This window comes from Erigeron canadensis, chromosome 3 (assembly GCF_010389155.1).
Source record: "Erigeron canadensis isolate Cc75 chromosome 3, C_canadensis_v1, whole genome shotgun sequence".
Taxonomy (NCBI): domain Eukaryota; kingdom Viridiplantae; phylum Streptophyta; class Magnoliopsida; order Asterales; family Asteraceae; genus Erigeron; species Erigeron canadensis.
In genome coordinates, this window is record NC_057763.1 from 34,646,785 (window position 1) to 34,672,456 (window position 25,672).

The window sequence follows — 25,672 nt, forward strand, 5'->3', positions numbered from 1 at the left end:
CTGGAAAAAAAAAATACTAAAGTGTTCTCGTCTTCTACTCACGTGACCCCACTTCACAAAATGAAAGAAATCCCGGCAGTCAAAAGAACGAATCCTGCAACAAATTTTGGTAGTTTGGATGTATTTAGCTGAAAAAGTCAAAGTAAGGATGTAACCCATGAAAACGAGTAAATCACCGGACGAATCCTGCAATTAAATCTTCAAAAAAAAGTGCATTATTGTATGAAAAAGAGACGTATAAGTGTATAGATTAAGGTGCGCAAAAGCCGAGCGGACAATTTAATAGCCGGACCAAAATACAAAAAAAAATGAAATACCACTAATGAATGTTAAATGTAAAGGTATATTATGGTATTTTTTTTTCCTGAATAAAGCTATATACATATATTTATTGAGTTATTTATCTCTCGGTATGTTTATACATCCATATAAATAAAATATCATTTTTTAAATAAGATGTTTTGGCTTATTAAATATTTATTAGTTATATAAAAAATATTAAGGTAGATTAATACTTTAAACAAGTGCTTATTACGAGTATATGACACCATGTAGAAAAGTCGAATAAAAAATTTCCGTTTTACACTCGGGAAAGCAAAAATTTGGACACAATTCAAAACCATCCAAATGCTATATAAAAATCCCCAAAGTAAAAATATTCCATTTTCACTCACAGAGAAAGCACATCACACGGATCGTAATCCTAAACACCTCATCCACCGTCCATTTCAATCTACATCCACGGCTCCCCTTCTCTTTCTACTTTTCCATTCCGAAATAATTTCAAATTCCCGCCCTTCATTCCAACCCCCCACGCATATAAAACCCCCCCAAATACCCAACTTCAGATCTCACCATCACACACATTTTCCGATCTAAATTCACTTTTCAATCAAAAATCTCAAATTCAACAAAAAAATGTCAGGAAGAGGAAAGGGAGGAAAGGGGTTGGGAAAGGGAGGAGCAAAACGACATCGTAAGGTCCTCCGTGATAACATCCAGGGTATCACCAAACCCGCCATCCGTCGTTTGGCACGTAGAGGCGGTGTGAAGCGTATCAGCGGGCTGATCTACGAAGAGACACGTGGAGTCCTGAAGATCTTTTTGGAGAACGTCATTCGTGATGCCGTCACTTACACAGAACACGCTCGCCGCAAAACCGTCACCGCCATGGATGTTGTTTATGCTCTCAAGAGACAAGGCCGTACTCTCTATGGTTTTGGTGGTTAGTTTTTAGGGTTTGGTTTCTGGAAGTCTTGCTGTCAAGAAAGAAAGGGAAATTGTATGTTTTTAGTTTAGTTTTTTGTGATTAGGGTTTTTTTCTGTTATGAAAATTAATATGTTGCAATGAAATGAAAGTGTTTGTTTCTATTATCGTGTTATTGTTAATTTGGATTTTGTTATTGAATTAGAAAAATGGATTAACAAAATTAGGTCAAATTGTGTTTAATTTTTAATGTGATTGAAGCTCAATGTAATTAGAAATATTGTGAAGTCAAAAAATTGATTGATAAATTAGGTCAATTGCGTTTTTCTAATTCGACTTGAGTCTATTTTGAATCTGGATCTAAAGTTAATCAGTTCTTGAAATTGAAGAGACAAGTGAAATTTTTTAATTTAGTTTGTTTTAAACCTATGAATTTGGATTACATTTAAGCCGCATCACCAAATTGGGTCTTTTCTGCGAATCTATTTGAGCTTGTTTTGCTTATCTGTTTGTTGTTTCAATCGATTATACAACTTCATTCACTGCTTTCAAGTTATAACTAATGGTATATTGGGATACTGATAAATTTGGTCCTAAAGTTTGGTCAATCAAAAGTCAACATTCTGAATTTCTTATGTCAGAGTAGAGAGTAGCTTTGAGCTTAGGAGTTGAGATTTCAGAGTGAATGGAGGAAGTTACATTTGATTTATTGAGAAAATACTTCCACAAATTATTCAACATATATGTATGTATATTTACTGTCTTGTTTATATGTAGATATTGAGCCTGGTCCGAGAGCTTACTATGTATGTATAATATGATTATCTGCTAGACTACTACTGATATATGGAATATTTTCTTTACTTGTCTGTTATATCAATTTTAGTCAAGTGTTAGGCAGAAGACGATATGATATGATGAAACATAGATTGTTATTTAAGATCTACACAATCGACAAACATGCCTAAGACTTATTCAGAAACATAAATGACCTTTTTCAAGGCTCAGGCCTATTTCGATGTTGAGGCCAGCATGCATCAGTGTAGCTGTTCTGGCATTTTTGGTAAATAACTATAATTAAAAGTATTTCTGACTTCAAGCAGACTAGGGTCATGGCATAGAGTGATCAATCTAATTCATATATACATTAATCTCTGGCATTTTTGGCCTAATTAGCTTGTGTCCAATTTAGGCAACTAGTTTCTGGTTTGTCATTGTTTGTTCGACAGCTGGTTTGAATCTTCAGTAACCATGGGAATTGCCAACGGCTATCATCTTGCATTTGGTGAAAGTATTAACATATTAATGTCTTTTTGTGATCAAATTAAACAAATGCTAGGTAGTTCCAAAACAATTATTCAACATAAGCACGCTCTTGGATTAACTTCCAAATTTGAATATGTAGCGTTAAAAGTAGACTTTGTCAGCATCAATTCATAATTTTTTTGGTCTTGAGCTCAAAGATGGTGTCACCATCTAATGAATGGCAGGTAATGAACGTAAATATCTGGATATGTCATGAAACTGTCTTCTTCAGATGCAAGTCTGGGTGTCCAGCTATATGTTACACTAAAACACAAGCCAAAAATCCAATAAATAATTTTCATCCAGCTAGCCCAGACAGATAAAATACAAATAGACTAAGTTATATAAGTCAAGTAGTGATAACAACAGGCATGAGGACTGAGGTTATAGCAGAAACAATCATATATATAAAAGTGCACCAAAATGGTTTGAGTCTTGACCTAAAGAGCCCATCAGCGCATTCATAGGTCGATCAGTTTGATACAGTGTTATTTAAATACATTAGAATGACTCGAGTTGAGTGACATCAATATCATACAATATGTCTTATTTTCAAGTAAGAAGAAAGGAAACCATCTATGTACGGACATGGGACATGTGAAATATAAAATATCATGCTCATGATCCATATTCGGATGTGATGTTGATCACGCCGCCAACAAGGCCTGAGATGCCTTTTCATATTTGAAACCGAAATCTTTAGATTCATCAGCACACCAAACAAATATGCCTCCAAGCTTACCTTGTCTCTTTAACTGTTTGCAGGCCTCAAAGAATCCATCCTCAGGACGCAAGCCTAAGTTACCCTTGGTTATGAAACTCGCTAGAAGCTGACCACCTGCGTAACTTGAAGCTTGCTGATGATTAAAATGACTCACAAACTGCGAGACACTAAGCTTATCATATGCATAAAACTGGAAATTAACATAATCGATAACATTTTTATATTTCTTCCATAAAGCCGTGTAATGACTTTGAACTGGCCCGTTATCTTCATAGGGAGCAATAGAGGCAAATTTGATGACCCGGTTTTTCTTAAGAACTGTTATAAGGCGTCCAATACATTCCACAAAAATTTGGTCATCTTGATTTGACCTGAAGTGTTCATAATCGATATCAATACCATCCAAATTGTATTGCTTGATCATGCTAGTTAATGAAGAAACTGCATTTTGAACCCACGAATCAATGCTTTTTGGAGAAAAGTAAGCCTTGTTATTATCATGAACAACGCTATCGCCACCCAAACTAACTGCCACTTTAACATTTTTGTTCTTGGCTTTAATGGATGCTATTTCTGAAGGACCCAAATGATTGGTTTCCCAGAAAACATTAAACTTGCCATTGGTTGGAGATGGGTTATCATCTGAAGTGTAGTCGATTGCGAATGCTAGGATGAAATGGACTTCAACTTTATTGTTTATTGGCATGTCTGATAACTTAACCGAATCAGATTCAGCCCCAATATACTCCCGAAAAAGATTTGAATTAGCAGCTGCATGCACTATCAGAAAACATATTAGTTAGTTAATTAGTTACAGAAAAGACAAGAAAAATAAAAGCATTATGTTGTGAACAAGACTTACCACTGGAAAAAGGTATAAAGATCATAAAGATTGTGGCCATGAAAACATTGAAAAGCTCCATGTTTTCTCTGTTGTGAATGTGTAATACAATATCAATGTATTGTTGAGCATTATGGCTATAGCTTATATATATAGTCTATCGATATGGATATAGGCTTGGTTTTTGGAGTTAAAGTAATGCTGGATTTATCATTTAGCAGAAAGAGACCTTCTTGTTATAGACAGAGACAATGACATTCTATTATTCATAGAATCTGTATAGGTGGTACCTCCTTGACTGAAATTAAGATTTTGATATTGAATCTATTGGACTTTGGTTGTGTGGATTAGATCCCAACGACGACTTTAGATGCAACAAAATATTAAAGAGACAAAGACCATATACATGTAGGACGAAGCAGTACGCTACATTTTTGGTCCTCTGTATGATAGCTGTCGAATCAGGAAGATGGGAAATCCTAGAAAAACAAAATTATGTTTAATATCATAAGAACCCTTATCCAAGACCGATGATGCGTAATATATCCATGTTGGAATTTGGACACGAACAAAGGGAGCTTGCACACAATATATGATACGTGACGATTTAAGATATGTTGAACGTCAAGTATTAGATGGCGGTCCTAAGTACTTAAGCCGGTTTTGGGTGAACCATGGACTTGGGATTGAATTTCTGTTGATAGTCTTAAAGAGACTTCCAACCCTGTTAGTTAAAATCTCCTAGCTAGGTTGATCAAGATTAAATTAACATTCTTGGTACTTATACAATGATATACTCGGGGTATAGAAGCTAGCTAGCAAGCCAGTTTGTGTTCGTTTGATTCGTTTGCGAGACTATATATATAGCTCTACTACTTAAAATAGTTTTAGAATTTTATCATATCATTATTTTGAAACGCCACGAATTTTAGTTATTCCTCGTCATTCATCAATCAATGTATAACATTGAAGCAATATTAGACGTAATTATGTCATCAACCAGTCCTAATCAACGTAACATTAAAATCAGGGTCAGAATTGGCCGTGGCCGGTTTCATTGTGTGAGGCTGTGCACCTAAAATTCATTGGACTAAATATGTTTAATGTATTTTTTTTTTTTTTTACATATGAATTTCAATATTTTCTTTTCTTATCTTCACTAACAATCTAAACATGTGTTCATCTATCAACTCATGATGTGTTTTATACATGGACATCAAAGATGGTAAGAGTTGAGAGGTAATATAAATTTGCGTGATTACAATTTGCTTTTAGCAATATATAGATTTAGATTCCGCGTAAAACGAGAGTACGAGGAATAAACTTGTTTTCATTATAACCGATAAGGCAGTAAAATAACTAATATTTGAGTAAAATGTCTTTTTATTCTAACTGCATATATATGTTCTTTTTATGTGCTAGCAACCACTATATTTCGTCGGAAAACTTCAAGTTGTCCGTGGATATTATATTTTTCTTTTGTATTTTTTTCCTTTAAGGCATGAACATTGTTGGCTAGCCTAAGTTGCTGACACATAAGCTTTTTTTATGTCATGGAGATTCCTTCTTTAGTTGTATAGGGAGATAAGTTGATACAATCGAACAAATAGTGTGCATGGTTCGATTTTGATTGGGTTTTGACTAAAAACGAAAACCAAACCGATATAATTCCGTTTTTAAAATCTAAAACGATTGGGTTGCAGTCTCAGTTTGCCCGGTTTGACTTTATTTTAGTTCAATTTTTTTTTGTTTTCTTTTGTGATTCTTGAAGTTTACATTTCACAATATATAACCCTTACCTTTTATGTTTTATAAAATTCACATATACTCGTATTAGTTTAGATTGTTTTTTTCGAATGAGATAATCTCATATTCTTACTCCAACAATGTACTCTCACACATGTAAAGGGTGAAACTCAAACCAAAACAAATTTTTTCAATGTGAAAGAGCCACAAACCTCATTACAATTAGTTTTAGATTGTTAACATCAAATATTTTAAATAAAACATGTTTTTATATACATGTAATTAGTTAATGTTTTTAAAGTGTATTTATGATATTTTTGTTTTGATGTTTTTCTTAACTTTGTGTGTGTGTGTTTTTTTTTTTTTTTTGTGATTTTTAGTTTTTTTCTTTTCTTTTTCTAACTTCTTTCCGATTGTCACTACACATCCATCGAACCACGAAAGCTTATACCCGCTGGTTAAAATCAAAAAGCTTTGTTTAGGATTGAAAGTTGTGACACATCGCCTAATTGCTTTTAGACATGGAATTCGGCAGTAAAATCCTCACTTTCTGGTTGATGTCTTTTTTTATTTCACTTTCAAAAATCAATATTATATTGTACCACACCAAATGAATATTTTAATTTAATTTTTGAAATTTTGGATGACCTTTTTGTTTTATTGAAGGGGACTAAATTGCGAAAATCATGTGCCGGCATTGCATCCTTCATTTTCATATGGTCCCGTTCTTAGACACCTGCCACCAACCCAACTTGTCCCTTACATTTCTTAATACTTGTTTTCAAGTTTCTCAAAATTAATTTTACTTGTAATAAAGCATTATAAATGTTTTTGGCCCATAAACTCTGTTTGCATATTGACCTATTTGTTTAATTCAGATCTCAAAATCCCAACAGTCCCAAGCCAAATTATACTATTTCATGGTAACGTCAAAACAAATCTTCTTTCGATATAGATGTCATTTTTAAAAATTAATGTTGAATGTATACATTCGTTCCTATTACTTGAAAAATGATTAAAGGCTCAAAGCATAAATAACATTACATTCTGAATTCATCATAAAACTTTTATACAATAATAATAATAAGAACAAATGTATCTGAATATGTTTCAACAACAGATATGGCAAATTACCATATTATTATATCACTTCAAAAATTTATCAGAAATAACAAATATAAGTTTAGAAGTTATGATTAATCTATATAGACATATACAAAAATTAATTGTATTTTGATCATTAGACATATATCCAAATGGTGATTATTATCATCCCCAACTAAACATTCCATTCCATTAATCAATAAAAGTGTTAATAGTAACAAATTTTATAATTATCTTAAATATTTGGTCTAAATCTAGTTAATTACACACTCTCCGTTATCTTTAACGAGATATACTTGAAAACGCTCCCTCCATTAACGGCCATAATATTTTGAAGTTCCTTTCTCTCTCTTTCTTTCATCTTCAAGTTTCACCATTTTTATTCTTCAAATCTCTCAGTCGGCAACATTTTGACTAGTCAACGTCCGGCCATTCCAGGTTTCACGCTTTCCTTACATTTTTATATTATATTCAGTTCAATTAATTAATTAATTATTTCAATGCGCTTTTATCGGACCAAATCACTCACTAGTTTATATGTCATTATATCAGCTTTTAATTGAATGTATATTATCTATTTAATGCATCTATAATTACCTATTATCACTCTACAAAAATTATCTCCAGATTTGGATTGAGTTGACTCAGTGAGCTCAACTGAGTAATTCGTTATACTGAGCTTAAACTGTGTGTGTATATATATGTGTGTGTGTATAATAGAACATTAATGTTGTTAAGTTTGTCTTTTTTAGTACATGATTATTTGTTAGATAAAGTGTTCTATGTTAAAGACTCATTTTACGCGTAATTAGGATCTGGGTGATTAAAACCAATTAGATCATTGCGAAAATATAGCTATGGAGAGAAGAGGAGGCAATGTGGTCTCGAGTTCGCCATCGAATACACCGAGGTCTATGGATAAGGGTGGCACGAGAGATGTAAGGGCGGCAGAAGCGAATATGAATGGCAATAGAGAGAAAGGGGTGAATGTTCAAGTTATTGTGCGGTGCAGGTTTGTATACGTTTGTCTGAAATATGCGTGAGATCAGATTTCGGTTGTTTTTTCAAGAATTTAATGATTTTCGTGTTTCATGTTGTGTAGACCGTTGAATGATGATGAGGTGAAATCGCATACACCGGTTGTGATTACGTGTACTGAGAACAGGAAAGAAGTTTGTGCTGTTCAGAATATAGCTAACAAGCAGATTGATAGATCGTTCGTGTTTGACAAGGTGATTTATCTAATTGAATACGTTTATGCTTATACGTTTCTAGGTAGATGCTAGAGAATCCATTGCATAGAATCTCAAAAAACAACTCCTTTAGCTTCCTTTTATTGTATATAAGAAGTTGATGAAAGAGTTTCCTAGAGCTAATGTTGAAAAATGTCTATAGGTCTTCGGTCCAAACTCACAACAAAGGGACTTGTATCATGCAGCTGTCTCTCCCATAGTTTTTGAAGTTCTTGAGGGCTATAATTGCACCATATTTGCTTATGGCCAGACGGGAACTGGAAAAACATATACAATGGAAGGAGGGGGAAGGAAAAAGGTATAAACTTTTGTTTGTTAGTGAAATGACATAGTTAATCTAGTTTTTTACATTTTATTTTGGGTTTATACTGAACCTGTTAACTTTGTCTTCTGTATAGAACGGAGAGTTCCCAAGTGATGCAGGTGTTATTCCCAGAGCTGTAAAACAGATATTCGATATATTAGAAGCTCAAAAAGCCGAGTACAATATGAAAGTTACGTTCTTAGAGTTATACAATGAGGAAATATCAGATCTTTTGGCTCCAGAAGAAATTTCAAAATTTCCTGATGACAAATCAAAGAAACCGATAGCTCTCATGGAGGATGGGAAGGGAGGAGTACTTGTAAGAGGTTTGGAAGAAGAGATGGTTTCCACTGCAGATGAAATTTACAAGATCTTAGAGAAAGGATCAGCTAAAAGGCGTACTGCAGAGACCCTTCTGAATAAACAAAGTAGTCGCTCTCACTCAATATTTTCTATCACAATTCATATTAAGGAGCGGACCCCAGAAGGTGAAGAGATTATTAGATGTGGCAAGCTCAATCTTGTTGATCTTGCCGGTTCAGAGAATATTTCGAGGTCTGGTGCTAGAGAGGTAAATAGAAACTTGTGTGCATACAAATACATCAAATGTCCTGAATGAGTATACTGCATGTCTGCTTGCTTGAATATGTAAAGAAGTTCTACGCATGCGGATGCTCTAGTTATATTTACCGTGTCAAGTGTTAACTAAAACATTGCCTTCCATTAGAGGTGATGAATATGGTGAGTTGGGTAACAGGTCAAAACGGGTAGCGCCAAAAGCAATACCTTTTTTTGGTGCAGGTTGAAACAGGTTGGGTCGACTAAAATGTTCTAAGTTTATTATTATTAGTTATAATTAGTGTGTCAAATGATTACATAAATTAAATTATCTCAGTAATGATTCAACTTTTTTGAACAGCACAACTTAGGAAGATTTGTGCATTAAGAACATATAATGGGAGGCTTTTGAGTTTTGACCCCTTCTAAGTTCTAATTGATTCTTTCCATCTACCCTTTTAGAATATAACATAACCCGAATCAGACCCATTCACAAAATAATGAGCAGAATTTGCCTCATCTAACTTCCCTATGTTTTTTCTATGGAGTGTCACTTTATTGGGCTATTGCATATGTGCCAATTTACATGGTCTAATCAAACTTAAATAGTTTGCTCTTCAAACCTCATGAATACCTATTGGCTATTGTGCAGGGTAGGGCCAGGGAAGCTGGTGAGATAAATAAGAGCTTGCTTACACTTGGCCGTGTCATAAATACATTAGTTGAGCACTCAGGGCATATACCTTATAGGTATTATTTAATCACATATAATACATTAACGATGCACAAAAACATTATTTGAATTGCATAAGGCTAAGTGAACTGCATAAATGTTTGCTTTTAATGTCAGGGATAGTAAACTAACAAGGTTGTTGAGAGATTCTTTGGGAGGGAAAACAAAGACCTGCATTATTGCCACTATCTCTCCTTCCATCCATTCTTTGGAGGAAACCCTCAGCACTTTAGACTATGCACACCGAGCAAAAAATATCAAGAACAAACCAGAGGTCAGCAGAGTGAAGATTATTTGCTTACTCGAAGAAAGATTCTCATTATGTATACAGTTTTGATATTGTGTAAATGATGTTTCAGATTAATCAGAAGATGATGAAATCTGCATTGATGAAAGACTTGTACTCTGAAATCGAAAGGCTCAAGCAAGGTTGGAAAGTAGTGGAAACCACTCTCATCTCTATTTCTTCATTAGATGAATCCATGCTCTACTCTTTTACATAACTTGACTTTGACTTGACCAGAGGTATACGCTACAAGAGAGAAGAATGGAATCTATATACCGAAAGACAGATATCTACAGGAAGAAGAGGAAAAGAAGGTACACTTCCTTTAGTCTGTTTATAATTGTTGCCCACACAACCTGATTAAAGGCTGCCATTCAGTACAAGGAATCATAAGTAACCGACGATACTGAATTTGCTATTTAATTACTTCTTCTAGGCAATGGCGGAAAAAATTGAGCGGATGGAGTTGGATGCTGAGTCAAGCGGCAAGGTATTATCAAGGCATAGAATTGACAGCATTTACTACTATATATTGGAAAATTTTGACTGCTGACTGTAATCTACTATTGTCAATAGCAATTCGTGGAGCTTCAGGAACTTTTTAATACTCAGCAATTGGTGAATGCAAATTTAACTGGAAAGCTTGAGAGGACAGAGGTGTGGTGTTACTCAAGTTTTTGCTTCTCGGTTGTTTAGTGTACCTTTAGACAAATTCTAATTATCTGGGCATTAAATTATCATTTCTTTACTGCACCTTTAGATAAAGCTTCAAGAAACTGAAAATTCGTTGTTGGATCTTGAAGAAAGACATAGACAAGCAAATATAACAATCAAAGAGAAAGAATTCCTTATATCCAACCTTCTAAAGTCTGGTAAGTCAAGTTCCATAAATTTCTTTTCTTTTATATAGATTTGCCAAATAAACATGCATCTGAACAGAATCTTAACCCATTTACAAATAACAAAATGACTTCAAATTTGAATGCTTGCAAGTTGTAACAATGGCCTTCTAATTTTCATCAGAGAAAGCCCTTGTTGAGCGTGCATTTGACCTTCGAGCAGAGCTTGAGAATGCTTCATCAGACGTGTCTAGTTTGTTCACCAAGATTGGTACGTATTATCAATACAAATATATATATATATATATATATCTATCAAACTTTGCAAGGAATATCCTAATTTCTATGAACATTTATATTGCTCCAGAGCGCAAGGACAAAATAGAAGAGGGAAACAGACTTCTTGTCCAGCAATTTCAATCTCAGCTTACTAAACAACTCGACACCCTGCATAAAAGTGTAGCAGCATCTGTGACACAACACGAGCAACAACTGAAAGGCATGGAAGAAGATATGCAATCTTTTGTATCCACCAAGGATCAGGTATGATTTAGCCTGAAAAACTTTAGTCAGCCTTTACCTTGATTAATAGAGATGGCTGTTTCAACTTTCAACCTATTTACTTGTAAGTTCTGTCAGTTTGGGTTGTGTTATTTGTCAAAGTAGTCGATTAGTACGAAGTAAATTATAAATTCAAAAGGAACACCACTAATAAGTCAAACAGGTTGGAAGTAAACTAAAGTTTGATTCAAAATATTCACGTCAAATCATAATAGATACAATAATGTTTATACATCATTTTAGAAAATCGGTAGAAAATGTTATGGGCCAACCCAAGATGACCCAGCCTGATTTGAGCCTTACTGGAAATTTGACCCCTGTCAACCTGAGCACGTATTGACCTGTTACGCAACCTGCCCACCGCAAGCATCTTTGCCCCCTTTAATGTTAGGAAACAATATACTCACTATTTTTTGTGGAATACAGGCTACTGAAGAACTTCGAGCTGGTCTAGAGAAGTTGAGAACATTGCATGGTTCTGGTATTAAAGCTCTAGATAATCTAGCGAATGAATTTGATGGAAATTCACAATCAACACTTGAACATCTTAATTCTCAAGTTTCAAAAAATTCTTATGCTCTTGGGGATGTATGTGCTAATTTGTTTGATAGTTTTTGAAGGTTTTTGTTTCTCATTCTTTAATACATTGACATCTCCAAATTCAATACAGCTTTTCAAAGGTATTGCATCAGAAGCTGAGGAATTACTTGATGATCTTCAAAACATTCTCCATGGCCAAGAAAATAAACTAGCCACATTTGTCCAACAACAACAGGAGGTTAGATTTGTCAATTAGCATGATAATAGGATTTTTTTGTTGTGGTAGCTTTTATCGATGTCATTTCCTAAAAAATTATGCAAATCATAGTTCTTCTTTTCACATTCCATGCAGGCACATAGTAGAGCTGTTGAAACCTCACGGTCAATTTCTAAAATTACCACAAACTTTTTCAATACCTTAGACATGCATGCAACCAAATTGACACAAATTATCGAAGAGGGCCAAACTGCCAATGAACAAAAATTATGTGAACTTGAAAGAAAGTTTGAGGTAATGATAATATTTCAATGACATGCTATCTGTTTAAGCAAATCGGTCTTCTTATTTATATAATATATATATATATATACAGGAGTGTGCTGCCAATGAAGAAAGACAACTGCTAGAGAAAGTTGCAGAACTACTTGCAGGTTCAAATGCCAGGAAGAAAGAACTGGTAGGTCACTTACTTAATTGGTGTTTCTCTTTCAGAATTTGTTTAATTATCTAAAACACTATTTTGATTATATATTAGGTTACAACAGCAGTGAGTGGTCTACGGGAAAGTGCAGCTGGTAGGACCAATAGATTCCAGCAAGAAATGTCAACCATGAAAGAATCAAGCTCTTCCGTGAGAGTTGAATGGACAAATTACATTAGCAAGGCTGAAATCCACTACCTTGAAGACACTGCCGCAGTTGAAAATGGAAAGAAGAACCTGGATAAGGTTCTACATACTTGGTGGGTGCTCTTGTTGCCACGATTGTTATTTCTTTGAATATCTTTAATTAATCTTTAACTGGTCAATTTTCATTTGTTATGCAGTTTACAGAAGGTGCAAATGGGGTCGCAACAATGGAATAGTGCTCAGGAATCTTTACTCAGCTTAGAGAAGAATAATGTGGCTTCTATGAATGAAATAGTTAGGTCAGTTCTGATATGAAGAAATGAAAAGTTTAAAAGGTCTTTCTAAGGTTTTTATATATTTCTTATACCTCTTTTCATCCTTCTTTTAGGGGTGGACTAGAAGCCAATGGAAAATTGCGTTCTCAGTACTCAATTGCAGCGTCATCAACCCTTAGTGATACAAATGTTGCATGCAATCACCTCCTCTCCTCTATTGACCGTGAGTATTTTTCATTCTGGAGTTTCATTTATTGTAGCTCAGTTTTTCATGGTGACTACTAAACCATTCATTACATACTTTTAACCTTTTATCATTTTTTCTACAATTACATGCAGATTCTTTACAACTTGATCATGATGCATATCATAATCTTGATTCCATGATTGTTCCTTGCTGTGGAGAACTTAAGGAACTGAAGGGTGGGCACTATGACAAGATTGTAGGTATCACAGATAGTGCAGGAAAAAGGCTACTAAATGACTACACGGTAAGTTTCTCCATCCAAACCTCCATACATAGTATACATCTGTTATCCGTCAAAAGAAAGAAAAACTATTGTATCTGTTTTCCCACAACATACTTGTAGTGAGTGGTGCTCTAATTTAATGGCTATTGAGTATTGTAGATTGATGAACCATCATGTTCGACACCGAGAAAGAGGTCATTCAATCTACCTAGCACCACATCCATCGAAGAGTTACGAACTCCACCATTTGATGAGCTACTGAAATATTTTTGGGATTCAAAATCATCATCACCAAGGCTACCAAATGGTGATGCTAAGCATCTAGATGCTGCTGCTCATTCCATGAGAGACCCACGCAATCGTCTCACTGCTGTTAATTGATAATCACTTATAAATATTAAAAACATGTCATAAAGAAGTGTATATAAATACATGTAATACAAAATTATTCATTGATTATTGAACGATTTTACACAGCAGTTTCAAATATAGGTTTAAATTAGTGTTTTGGGGGTTCTGCTATTGTTTGTTACCTGCACACATTACTTTAAACAATGTATGTATTACTTAAGAATATATACAGGCACTTTGTTAGTAATATAATAGAAAGGTTTTGTTGAGCACATTATATTTATGTGTTTTTTATGGTATATGTCGTGGTACTTTTCTTCAGTTTTTCCACATTATTTGATAAACATATTGATTGAAGTGATAGTATAAAATTGGCTCTTTTCACCCTACTAAAGTGATCAAAGGCAGGAGGAGATGTAGTTGATGGAAGATTGTGATAAAACCAATGTACATATACACGATTACGTTATAGTAAAAGTAAAAAAAGGATCCTTCTCTAGTTAACAATACTATATATTCCTATGTTTAGTACACGAAGATCACGTATACACAGAAGAATATGATCAATTTGAAACCACGAGGCATGAGCAATACTGGAACTTCGATCAAATCTTACAAATCCAATAGCAGCAGGTTTCTCTACATACAAGTTGATTTTCTCATAGCCAAAAGCCAAAGTTCCACCATTTGTTCATTAGAAGTTCTCCTTGTGGAAATCAAAGCGAGTGTCGGTTTCTACTGTAAATTCTTTGGCAAGACTTTCTAGTGACTTGACGAGCGTTTGGCTTCCACAATAGAAAACACCTGCAAATCACCAACAGTTAAGAGGTTTCCCGAATATATCAAGGAACACTGTATCAGATATTTGATACAAGCAGGTGTTGATTAAATTACCAACTGTTGCTGAATCATGGTTGGTTGCCAAAGTAGAGAATACCCTCTTCCAGTTAGGTCTTGAGAAATGTGTTCTTATCTGTTATGTTTTATTCATTAGAATCATGATTTTTTACAAACTGGGAATTAGCAAAAACCATTTCAACAAAACATACCCGACTTTGAGAGACAACATCAACTCCGTTTTTGGCATGTTGCAGAGACTGCACCATTGCGATCAGTGCAGACCGTGCATCCCCTTCTTCATGAACACATGTTAAGTAGGTATGCATTTCAATTATATTCTGCAATTGATCACATTCATAACTCCAATTTAAACCACCTTACTTGTATTAGAATAAAGTAATAGCCAAGTATTCGTTACTAATTAATAGCAGAACTTACATTTTTATCATACTCTGCGATATCATCCATAACTCCCTTGAACCATTCAAATGATCCCTGTTCTCTTGTCACCCAATAGAAGTAGGCTCGATCCGGAACTTTTACTTCAACACCCTGGTAAAAGAAAATCTTTAGCATACCCTCATGTTTAAGCCATATATAATGGTACATATATAAGCTTGACAACTTACTGCTTCTCTTTGGTGGTTTAGGAGATCTTTGAGAATGCTAATGAATGGAGTTGCTCCAATTCCCAAACCAATTAGTAATAGAATGTCATATTTCCTGTAATCTTGAGCTGGTGCTCCATATGGTCCTTTGATTATGATTTTAGGATATCTGCACGATGAAGCGCCAAAGTTGATCATAACTTAACTGAAAAGAAGTTACATATGAAATTGTAAAGTTTTAGGCTTGTTTAGTTAGATGCTTACATGGCTTGTGCTTCCTCTACAGGAACGTTAACATTTGCTTTAGTTTCTAATCTGACGAGGTTTCCTCTAACAGCTCGTGAAGCAGAAGCACCGACTTGAGGTTTTTGTGGTGGAGGCTCACAGGCCTGCATTTCTGTGTTTTAGAATTTAGATTAACAGAAAAAACAATAGGTTTTAAGAACCAACAATGGCAAGTAAAGTTGTTCATTTTACGTACCTTTTCGAATTCATTTTTAAGGGCTGTTGTCCAGTCTCCCAACGTACGAATATGTACACTTAAATAGTCATCTCCAGGTGCAGAAGTTATAGAAAATGGATGCCTGCAACCAATATTCATTGTATTTTAGTAGATCAGTTTATATCAAGAACGCAACTCAGTATTCGTCTTTGACATGTTATATAAATTTGGATTGGATCAACAAGGCTTTTACCATTCAAAACCTGATATAGTTGGACATTTAACGAATAGGTACATCCCACTCTTGTATCTGAATCCATTAGGTTTGCTCATATAGAGCGCTAGCACGTTCCCCGTGTAAATAATAGCCTATAAATTAAGAAGTATACATCAGCTTTTTTGATATTAGGTGACTAAAATGAGGAAAAAGTATTATCTGATGGTTACCTTCACGATATTAACCCTGTAGTTATGATCATAGGAAGTAAGAACTCTTTCGGTTGCGTAACATAACATTGGGACCACAAGATACATCCATGTCTGCGAATCAAGTTCACACAGACTTTTATAATCTGAATCAATAAATAAGTCATACAGAAAATGCTCCATATATATACTATATATATTGTAAAGAGACTTACTGTTTTTCTGTACCAAAAAGTGGCGAAGACTAGGAAGTAACCATGAAGGATCAACAAGATGTACACGATAATCAGAAGATGATGAGCATACCAAAAGGAAGTAAAACCGGCTAAATGATTTAATGGCCATGGCAAATTAATCACATTTCTCCTAAATGCATGTGTTGCTAGTAGAAAACAAAAGAACATCAATATATCCATGATTATGCCCGTAAATCCTGGTACTGTTAGTAATAGATCCGTGTAGGATGGCTGTGCCGGTAGCAAATTTCCATAAATACGTTCAAAAGTGTCTGGCGGACAACTGCTAATCCTTACAAAGTTACAAGCCATATGAGCAACGGTATGAATTATAGTTCCAATCACAATTGCACCCGCGATAAGTTTATGGAAGTTGATATTATCATCAAATGGTAAAAGTTTGCCTAGCCATGTTTCTCTTAAACCAGTTAGTGTTTTTCTGCAAACCGGAAGCAGAACAAGAGCCATGTTAAGCTTTAAAGTCTCGCCGGCTGCCTTGGCCAAACATACACAATAGCCCATCACTTGGAACGTTGGTAACAGAGTATACTGATGGAATTTCCATGCGAAAAGTAAGGCGTTAATCAAGATGAAGACGGTTACTACCCATAGTCTTTTCCAGTTATCTTGTAAAAATTCAAGCCCTTCGTTTATGCGTCTGCTAACAGGGTTACGATACTCTTGTGGGATCATCGACAATGCTAGATTAGTTGTATCTTGATTCTTTTTAGTATTATTCTTTGATTTTGGGTTTGTCTGATCACCATTGGTCTTTAGTACCATGCCTGTTAGTAAGATTTCAAGTTGCCACATCTGTGTCCCAAAAACAAAGTGTACTAAATTAATAACAAGAAGGAAAATTGGATGTAAATGTTAAAAGAAGAGAAAATGGTGAATGGTCTCTTCATTAGAACCTCAATGTAGCCCCGGTGGTCAGGGTCGAGCTCATCCATGATGAGAGCTGCATACGTTCCGGCTTGGTTCTTGAAATTCGAAAGCTTGTTAGCGGAAGCACTCATTATAAGTACCTTGAGGAAAAACAAAAAAAGTACGTGTGCAAGTTTGAGCTTTTGAGTACCAAATAGCTAGCTAGGCAAATTAATACAAAGAAATTGGGTCTTTTAAGAGTAATTTCTCACCTCTTTCACCTCTTCCTCGGATAATATACCATCTCCATTCTTGTCACACCTGACATTATAATCTCGAGTATAAGGTTAAGCTATATATTAGATATTGATCGATTCCGGTATAAAAGAAAACATAAATAATGAAACAAACGTGGGATTTACATGTCGAAGAAGATACTGAGCCGGGCATCAAGGTCTTTCTTGGTCATTTCTTCCCAAAAATCTTTCACTTGTTCTCTGGTAAGCCCATCTTCGGCATTTATATTCCTGCGCCTAGCCATGGCATCATATAACTCACCTGCAAACTCAATACTATCTCCCATTCCTGCAAACTCAATATATCAAAAACAATAACAAAACATAACAAGAAAACATTTTTAGATAGTGTATACATCTAATTAATTACCAACACAAATTCCAAATTTATCTCTAGGCAGCTTCCCGTCAACCGCAAATTGTTGGAAACGTCTCTCAATTGCTCTCCAAGCATCCCCTTCTTTTCCTGTCACGGTTCTATCAAGAAACCGCAAGCTGTTAAGCCCTTTGGCAGCACTTGACGTTGTCCGGCCCATCTTAGGTGGGCCACTACTCGGTGGCGGTGCCCTCTTCCGAATAGATGGTGCCTTACTAGATGTACGGCTCATCATTGGTAGCAAGCCGCCAGGTTTGTGCCCATCATCCTTTATGGAGGTGATGCGTTTAGATGGCCGGGATTTTCCATCCATCGGGTCGATCTCAACGCTCTCAAGATCAGCCCCTCTCATTGTACTGTTGTTTTTTTGGTTAACTAGCTAGCTTATAATTCTACCATTAATTAATTGACGTGAATAATAATAATAATGATAAAGTGTGTCCGTCTTGTGTTGTTTTGAAGAAGAAATGGGAAGGAAGGAAGGAAAGTAAGAAAAGAGAATGGAATGAATGTTGTATAATGAGTAAATGTAGGGGAGAAAATATATAAACCACTAAAGATGGGGAGAGGTTGTTATGTTACTTTTCCAAATTTAGAAAGAAAAATAAAATATATATATGCATGTGTTTATTAGCTAGCTAAAACATATATACTGTAATACTTTTGACTTGATGAGTTGAACCATGCATATATAGCAACGTATAGTATAGTAGTACTCGACCCCGATTATGTTGCTTTATGATTATATATTTTCATAGTTTTCCGGCTAAAAGTACGTGATACATATATATTTGATATATCAACATTATTTGTATGTGTGGGATTTGAACCATATATTTTTCCAACTCTAAAAATCTCTTTTAATTTATGCATGGAAAATGGTTTGACCCATGTGTTCAGCGAGATGTTACATATAAAGCAATCATCCAAAGGTACCAAACGTAAAACACGTCAGGCGAAAGCACTGGATCGGACATTCCTTGAGCTCGCTCTTGCATGATGCATGTGACACAATCACTTTTCTTTCTTCAATTCGATCTGTTTGTACGTACGTTTGTTTTGTAGAACGCCTACAATCTCCTGTCCAGTTTGTAGCTAGTATATATATATATATATATATATATAGCACTACATTTGAAACAGGCACTACATTTTAGTTGTATAAGTTGTATATATAAACGAGAAGAGTACCCGTAGGATCGTATATTTAAATGTTGAAAGACGTTTTTATATTGGTATTGGTTAAATATATTATTTCGATGAATAGTAAAAAATTTACTTTTTTTATTATTCAAATTGCAATGGATGATTATATGTCAGGTAGAATGACATTCTGTCCAAAAGACATAGATCTATCCGCACATTAAAGAATATCAATATTTATTTCTTGTTATATTAAAAATGTTTTGAAAAATTTGAATTTTAGAACACTATTTCAGTATAAAACTATAAATAATAAATAATTATAGATACATAATACAGTACTTGGCATGGATCACCAAATTACAAAAACAAATTTGATTGGCAAGTACACTTCATATGGGTGTCACCATACAATTCATCTTATTGGTCTTGACATGGGTTAAGAGTATGACAACTGAAATTTCGTTAAGAAAATACATGCCATTAATTATTCTAGGAAGCAAAATGCACCTATGATCTTTGTGTAATAAATAAAAGGATACATATATAACTTCCATAGCTAGTTACAGTATAACACATGTGATATTGTGTCACAATTTTATTGGTCTTTATAATGACTTAGGCTTATTTAATAAGCTTATGATTAATAGCAAAAAGTGCTATTAAAAAAATCACCATCATTAGGTTTTATGAATGAATCAGGTTATTAAGGCTAATACATCAACACTGAACAACCACTAGGTAATAGCCTAGTGACCACCAACCGCTACTTTTTATAAATTCATCTGAACACTAGCTTGAATTGGGATTAATAGGTACCAAATGGTATATTGAATAAGGGGTTTTTATCTAATTACCCCCTACATCAACCAGAGGCGGTATCAGAAAAAATCTCAGAAGGGGCAAAATTAAAAAAATCCTTGAAATATAAATATAAAATGGGTCAAAATGTTAAAAACCTGTAAGAAAATTTTTAAAATCGATGAAAATCTTTTTTTTAAAAATGACAAAATCTAAATTTTGAGGCCATGTGATACCGCCCCTGACATGAACACTACACAATAAACTTTTTTTTTATTTTCAAATATATATATATATATATATATAGAGGGTAACACTCCGGTGAGAACAGTCTTAAAATAAGAACGGTGAGAACACTTAAAAAACATCAATTTGATGCATTAAAAGTCCATAAAACTAACATAGTGCAGAACTAATTATCATCATTTAAGTGTTTAACAACACATTGATCCGTCAAAATCGAAAAAAACACGTTTTTTGACGGATGCATCATTTTGAAGAATATGCATCCAAGATGGATGCACAAAACAAAAAACATGATTTTCTTGATTTTGACAGGCCAATGTGTTGCTATACACTTAAATAATGATAATTAATTATGCACTATGTTAGTTTTATGGACTTTTAATGCATCAAAATGATGTTTTAAGGTGTTCTCACCGTTCTTATTTTAAGACTGTTCTTATTTGATTTTCCCCCTATATATATATATTATATATATATATATAGGGGGACAATCAAATAAGAACAGTCTTAAAATAAGAACGGTGAGAACACTTAAAAAACATTATTTTGATGCATTAAAAGTCTATAAAACTGATATAATGCATAACTAATTATCATTATTTAAGTGTTTAACAACACATTGATTCATCAAAATCAAAAAAATCACATTTTTTGTTGGATGCATCATTTTGATGATTATGCATCCAAGATGGATGCACAAAACAAAAAACATGATTATTTTGATTTTGATGGATGAATGTGTTGTTAAACACTTAAATAAAGATAATTAGTCCTGCACTATGTTAGTTTTATGGACTTTTAATGCATCAAAATGATGTTTTTAAGGTGTTCTCACCGTTTTTATTTTAAAACTGTCTCAACGGAGTGTTACCATATATATATATATATATATATTTCAAAAAATAAAGGTAAACGTATTGGGCCCTTTAACAAGGGTGCTATGCCCTTTAGCCCATAGGGCCCAAAATCCAGGTACCGTAACCCCCACGTACGGAAAAATGAATATAAAAGGGTCTCATTTGTGACAACGGTCATCATCTCATTCATTTCGGAAGGAAGAAAGAAAGGAAAGAAAAAAAAAATCAAGATGCAGATATTTGTGAAAACTTTGACAGGGAAAACCATCACACTTGAGGTTGAGTCCAGTGACACCATCGACAATGTCAAGGCCAAAATTCAAGACAAGGAAGGTATATATAGTATCATCTACATGCATTCTTATTTTTATTTATTTATTTATAACATTTTTTTTTTCATTTTTAAAGTAATAATGATAATAATAATACTGAATTTTTTGTATATATATGTACATGTATAGGTATTCCACCAGACCAGCAGCGTTTGATCTTTGCCGGAAAGCAACTTGAGGATGGCCGTACTCTTGCTGACTACAACATCCAGAAAGGTCTTTTCCTTTCTTCCTTTCTTTTTATTGTTATTATTATTTTGTTTTATATAATAAAACTTTTATCAAATTTCCATAAAAGTTACAATATATATGATTATAACATAATTTCTAGTATGATATATTTTGTTGTTTATCAACGATAATAATGATATGATAATATATATAAATATAGATGGAGAATCAGGATTACATACATTATATGGACTTAAAACTTTATGAATATTGTTCCATATATATATATAGATCAACTTTGGTTAGACTTAATTATTTGTGTTTCTTCTGTTAAAAGTTTTACTGTATGTTGTATGTATACTGTATACATGTTTATGTTGTTGTTAGCGATCGATAATAGTGATGATGATGATAATATATAAATATAGATGGAGAGTCAGGATTGCATACATTTTGTACTCAAAAACTTTACAAATATTGATGGATATATATTAACTTTGGTTAGATTTTGTGTTTCTTCTGTTAAGAGCTTTACAGTATGTTGTATATTACCATAATTTGGGTAAATTTGTTGACTACTTATCTTGTATCATGCTGTTGTTATTGATTGATTTCGGCTCTCTCATTTGTGGATCTGAAACTAGTTTTACTTCAGTTAGCGATATATAATTTGGTATCATGGATTCATAATTGCTTGACTTTTGTGAAAGTATTGTCTATAAGGTGTAGTTTTACAATTCAAATCATGTCACCTTCTTGTGCAAAAACCAAATACCAAACCAGAACTAGAAGCTATGTTAAGTTGTTTTGGTTAGGTTCTCTGTTTACTTTAAAACGTGGTTTCTATACCTTGGCTGGTTTGTTGAGAAATAGCTAGGCTGTTAATCTATGAACACTATGCTTCACTATTGAAACTGTATTTACTCTATCTCATTATTTTACTTGTTACGTACTGTCATTTATTTGTAAAACAGAATGCATTTATTCAATCCTTTGTTGAATTGTTGAGAATTAGCTAGGCTGGAATGGAATATGATGGCACTTATTATCAATCTCTGATTAAGTTTTTGTTTTTATTTGTTTTTTTACTCATTGTTGTTCAGAATCGACACTTCACTTGGTGTTGAGGCTGAGGGGGGGAAAGGGAGGATTGCAAAATTATAAAAATACCCCCTCTACTTTGCTGGACTTGGCTAAGAAGAGGTACCAGAACACAGCCGTTTGTCGCACGTAAGTTGTCAAAAGCAAATTTATTAGTCTTGTGTTTCCAACAATCCAACCAATTAAGAAAATTCTTCTTTACTTGCAATTGGGTATTTGTAGTTGAACTTGTGGTTTGTGGTTTTTATGGTCTTCTGAATTTTGTGTCCTATAATGACTTGAGATGAATTTGTTCTTTATTTATCAGGTGCTATGCACGTCTTCCCCCAAGGGCTGTGAACTGCAGGAAGAAGAAGTGTGGCCACAGCAATTAAGTGATTATCTCCTTAATTTCTTAGTATTATCCTTCCATGTGCTTAATCAGGGTTCTTATATACATTATTTGGTCTTTCTTTCTTCTTTGTGGTTGCAGCTGAGGAAAAAGCATGTTTTGGACTCTTATGGTGATGTTAAAGGCTGAAGACTATGTTTGTTCACAGCTGAGGAAGACTATGTTTATTTTGCTTGTTGAAAAAGGCATTTGTCTGCTTAATCTTAGAACAGATGCATCGTTTTTTATGTCATGTTTTGCTGTTAAGTACCTATTTCCAGTAAACTTACCGGATCTTTTGTTTAATTCAAGAATCGCTGTTGGTCTGAAATTTCTATTCTCTAGTCAAATGGTGCGGTATTTACTGATACCCCCCTCTTCTAAGCTTAATTTTAATGTTTAGCAAGGCTTTCTTTGTTTTAGCCGATATCTGGTGGTATGCGTTTCTGTGCAGTCCATTGCCAGAATATCCATAATGATACATGCTGTCTGAAATTTGTTGCCTAGATAGTATCAAGTGATAGCAAAGTAGACATGTAATGATCTTTATACCTCTAGAATTTAACTGCCATCTTAGATTTCTGATGTCTTTCTGATACTATACTTTGCAAAGTAGACATGCAAGTGATGTAACGATCTTTATACCTCCAGAAGTTAACTGCCGTGATTTCTGGTGTCTTTCTGATACAAACCTTGCAATGTGATAATCAATCTTGACATTGTAAGGAGCAGATTAGCAAGGCCAACTTGAGAATTGGCCATGGGTGTTTTCTGTTTGAGGACCGGTGTTTATTGAACTGTTTTTATAAGTAGAAAGTATAAATGAACAAAGTCACCGAAAATGAGAATATGAATTTTCATTTGCAGTTGCAGAGAGAAAAACAGCGTGGCAAGGTCATTTTCAAATGCTTTCCATTAGATTACAAACTTGGTGTAAAGCCTTCACTAGTAGTTTTCTTACCATTTAAGCCTTACAGCATAGGTACTAGATTTAAGTTGTATATATTACATATAAATATAAATATACAGATGCAAGCATTCTCAGACATATCTGATGCATCACGTCCATCTGCTTAGCTTAATATTGCTCTTTTCCCTTCTTCCATCTTCATCTAATGTCACCAGAGGTCACAAACTGGGATGGGTCATACTGTCACATTAGTTCAAACTTCAAAGGTCCTGTAGGTTTCACCAAAAAGTTTTATTTATTTCAATATCTCATGAGGCCATTTTTTTTTAATAAGTATAACAAAGTAATGACATATTGTGGAACTAATACTGAAAAATAAGGCATTTGCTTATCTCATTAATCATTATACTATGTGTTCTAAGTTCTAACTAGAAACATATTTGCAGCATTCTTTCGGGAAATAGTCCATGGTCTGTTCAATAAATTTCTCTACTCTACCAAAAACCCAACAATTAAAATTGGAAATCAAATTGAAGCCAATCACATAGATACAGAACCCCAATCGAATAAATAGAAACCCAGAAAATCACAAATATAAATTTAAATGTGATCTAAATCTTCTTCTTGATGCTCGAGAACAACGCTTGCAAGGGCAAGTCTATAAGTCGTTGATCTTAGATTTCTTGTTAGAACGTATATTTCCTTTTTCCTTCGCTTCAAAGGTACGGAACTCCACTGCTCGTATTTAAGATGAGCAAGCAACACTGCATCACAGAGCCCCAGCAGCTGGTTTCTTGCTGCAAGTCAACAAAACTCAACTTTACTAGAGTTATACTAAAAGCCATTGAAATCAATTAAGGCAAAAAGCATATTCTGATCACATGTTTATTTTTGTTAGCATGCATGTACAGATTGTTTAGCAAAAAGCATATTTGTATTTTGGTACAAAAGTCATGTCCCAATATACTAACCTTCCCTAGAACAAATCCATTCGTGACAAAACCAATTGGCCACCTATTCGACTCCACGGCTGCAGGATCATCAGGCACTAGAAACTCCCATTTACTAGAATCTTGCTTCACAAAGTATGTCGACATTGATGACTGGGGTACCTGAAGTGCAGCCTCGTTGATTGACCTGCATTTATTCAGATATAACTATCTAGTTAGATAATACTTATGAATAGAATGTTGTGTGGATATAACACCTGATACATTTTCTCCCATCTAACCCACTTGTCTGACAATGAAATTTAAAATTTAAAATGGATATTTCATCATTCACTTTTACTCATTTCTGTTTGGCTTATAAACATGTTCCCACTTTCATCTTTGTACAAAGGTTCATATAAGAATACTATGAAAGAACCACAGATATATGTTCCATAATTATTTTGTCAATGACCAATGTTAACAATTACAAGTGGCAATTTGGACCCATTTATGAGTAAATAGGTCAACTTGGGTCAATGTTTCCTAGCTGGTCAAATGGGCAAAAACTTAGCTATAATGAAAAAGCAATCAAACGGGCTGAAAGTCGTACTTAAGATGTATAAAACCTCATTGATCGTCTGATCTAAAATATAGATTCTTATTCTAATGATATTTGAACATAAGTTGTATATGAACCCTTTTTGATTTATTACCCAACCCATCCATTTTCGAGCAATTCTAACAATAGCCAAGCACCCCCTCAACATTCAATG

General features: G+C 34.1%; 5 protein-coding genes and 1 long non-coding RNA gene across 7 annotated transcripts; 3 read left to right on the forward strand and 3 right to left on the reverse strand.

The window, feature by feature from the left end:
* Positions 1–841: 841 nt before the first annotated feature.
* On the forward strand, positions 842–1,374 carry LOC122592564 (histone H4). The gene has a single exon (XM_043764824.1). The coding sequence runs from the start codon at positions 919–921 to the stop codon at positions 1,228–1,230; it is 312 nt and encodes a 103-aa protein (XP_043620759.1). The 5' UTR covers positions 842–918; the 3' UTR covers positions 1,231–1,374.
* Positions 1,375–3,159: 1,785 nt separating this feature from the next.
* On the reverse strand, positions 3,160–4,159 carry LOC122590462 (chitinase 2-like). Its single transcript, XM_043762663.1, has 2 exons — positions 4,099–4,159; positions 3,160–4,007 (listed from the first exon to the last, which is right to left on the reverse strand). The coding sequence occupies exons 1-2, from the start codon at positions 4,157–4,159 to the stop codon at positions 3,160–3,162; spliced, it is 909 nt and encodes a 302-aa protein (XP_043618598.1).
* Positions 4,160–7,232: 3,073 nt separating this feature from the next.
* LOC122591046 (kinesin-like protein KIN-5D) lies at positions 7,233–14,222 on the forward strand. The gene is made up of 23 exons (XM_043763237.1): positions 7,233–7,365; positions 7,740–7,939; positions 8,030–8,159; positions 8,323–8,478; positions 8,579–9,055; positions 9,695–9,792; positions 9,893–10,049; positions 10,135–10,204; positions 10,299–10,375; positions 10,498–10,551; positions 10,638–10,718; positions 10,822–10,933; positions 11,085–11,171; positions 11,268–11,443; positions 11,888–12,049; positions 12,132–12,239; positions 12,354–12,512; positions 12,595–12,678; positions 12,757–12,962; positions 13,047–13,148; positions 13,238–13,347; positions 13,464–13,615; positions 13,754–14,222. The coding sequence occupies exons 2-23, from the start codon at positions 7,785–7,787 to the stop codon at positions 13,973–13,975; spliced, it is 3,135 nt and encodes a 1,044-aa protein (XP_043619172.1). The 5' UTR covers positions 7,233–7,365; positions 7,740–7,784; the 3' UTR covers positions 13,976–14,222.
* A 415-nt stretch (positions 14,223–14,637) lies between these two features.
* LOC122591048 (putative respiratory burst oxidase homolog protein H) lies at positions 14,638–18,385 on the reverse strand. Its single transcript, XM_043763239.1, has 14 exons — positions 18,031–18,385; positions 17,787–17,949; positions 17,637–17,685; positions 17,412–17,525; positions 16,477–17,310; positions 16,283–16,375; positions 16,089–16,204; positions 15,875–15,977; positions 15,658–15,782; positions 15,415–15,562; positions 15,224–15,337; positions 14,995–15,123; positions 14,840–14,918; positions 14,638–14,749 (listed from the first exon to the last, which is right to left on the reverse strand). The coding sequence occupies exons 1-14, from the start codon at positions 18,347–18,349 to the stop codon at positions 14,640–14,642; spliced, it is 2,496 nt and encodes an 831-aa protein (XP_043619174.1). The 5' UTR covers positions 18,350–18,385; the 3' UTR covers positions 14,638–14,639.
* Positions 18,386–21,282: 2,897 nt separating this feature from the next.
* Positions 21,283–23,388, forward strand: LOC122591047 (ubiquitin-like). Its single transcript, XM_043763238.1, has 5 exons — positions 21,283–21,416; positions 21,545–21,631; positions 22,690–22,816; positions 22,995–23,061; positions 23,160–23,388. The coding sequence occupies exons 1-4, from the start codon at positions 21,314–21,316 to the stop codon at positions 23,059–23,061; spliced, it is 384 nt and encodes a 127-aa protein (XP_043619173.1). The 5' UTR covers positions 21,283–21,313; the 3' UTR covers positions 23,160–23,388.
* A 955-nt stretch (positions 23,389–24,343) lies between these two features.
* On the reverse strand, positions 24,344–25,257 carry LOC122591050. Of its 2 annotated transcripts, XR_006322668.1 has the most exons (3): positions 25,175–25,257; positions 24,939–25,104; positions 24,344–24,764 (listed from the first exon to the last, which is right to left on the reverse strand). It is a non-coding gene; the product is annotated as an uncharacterized LOC122591050 (long non-coding RNA). The 2 variants fall into 2 exon arrangements; XR_006322667.1 differs by lacking the exon at positions 25,175–25,257 and having other exon boundaries at positions 24,939–25,161.
* Positions 25,258–25,672: the final 415 nt, after the last annotated feature.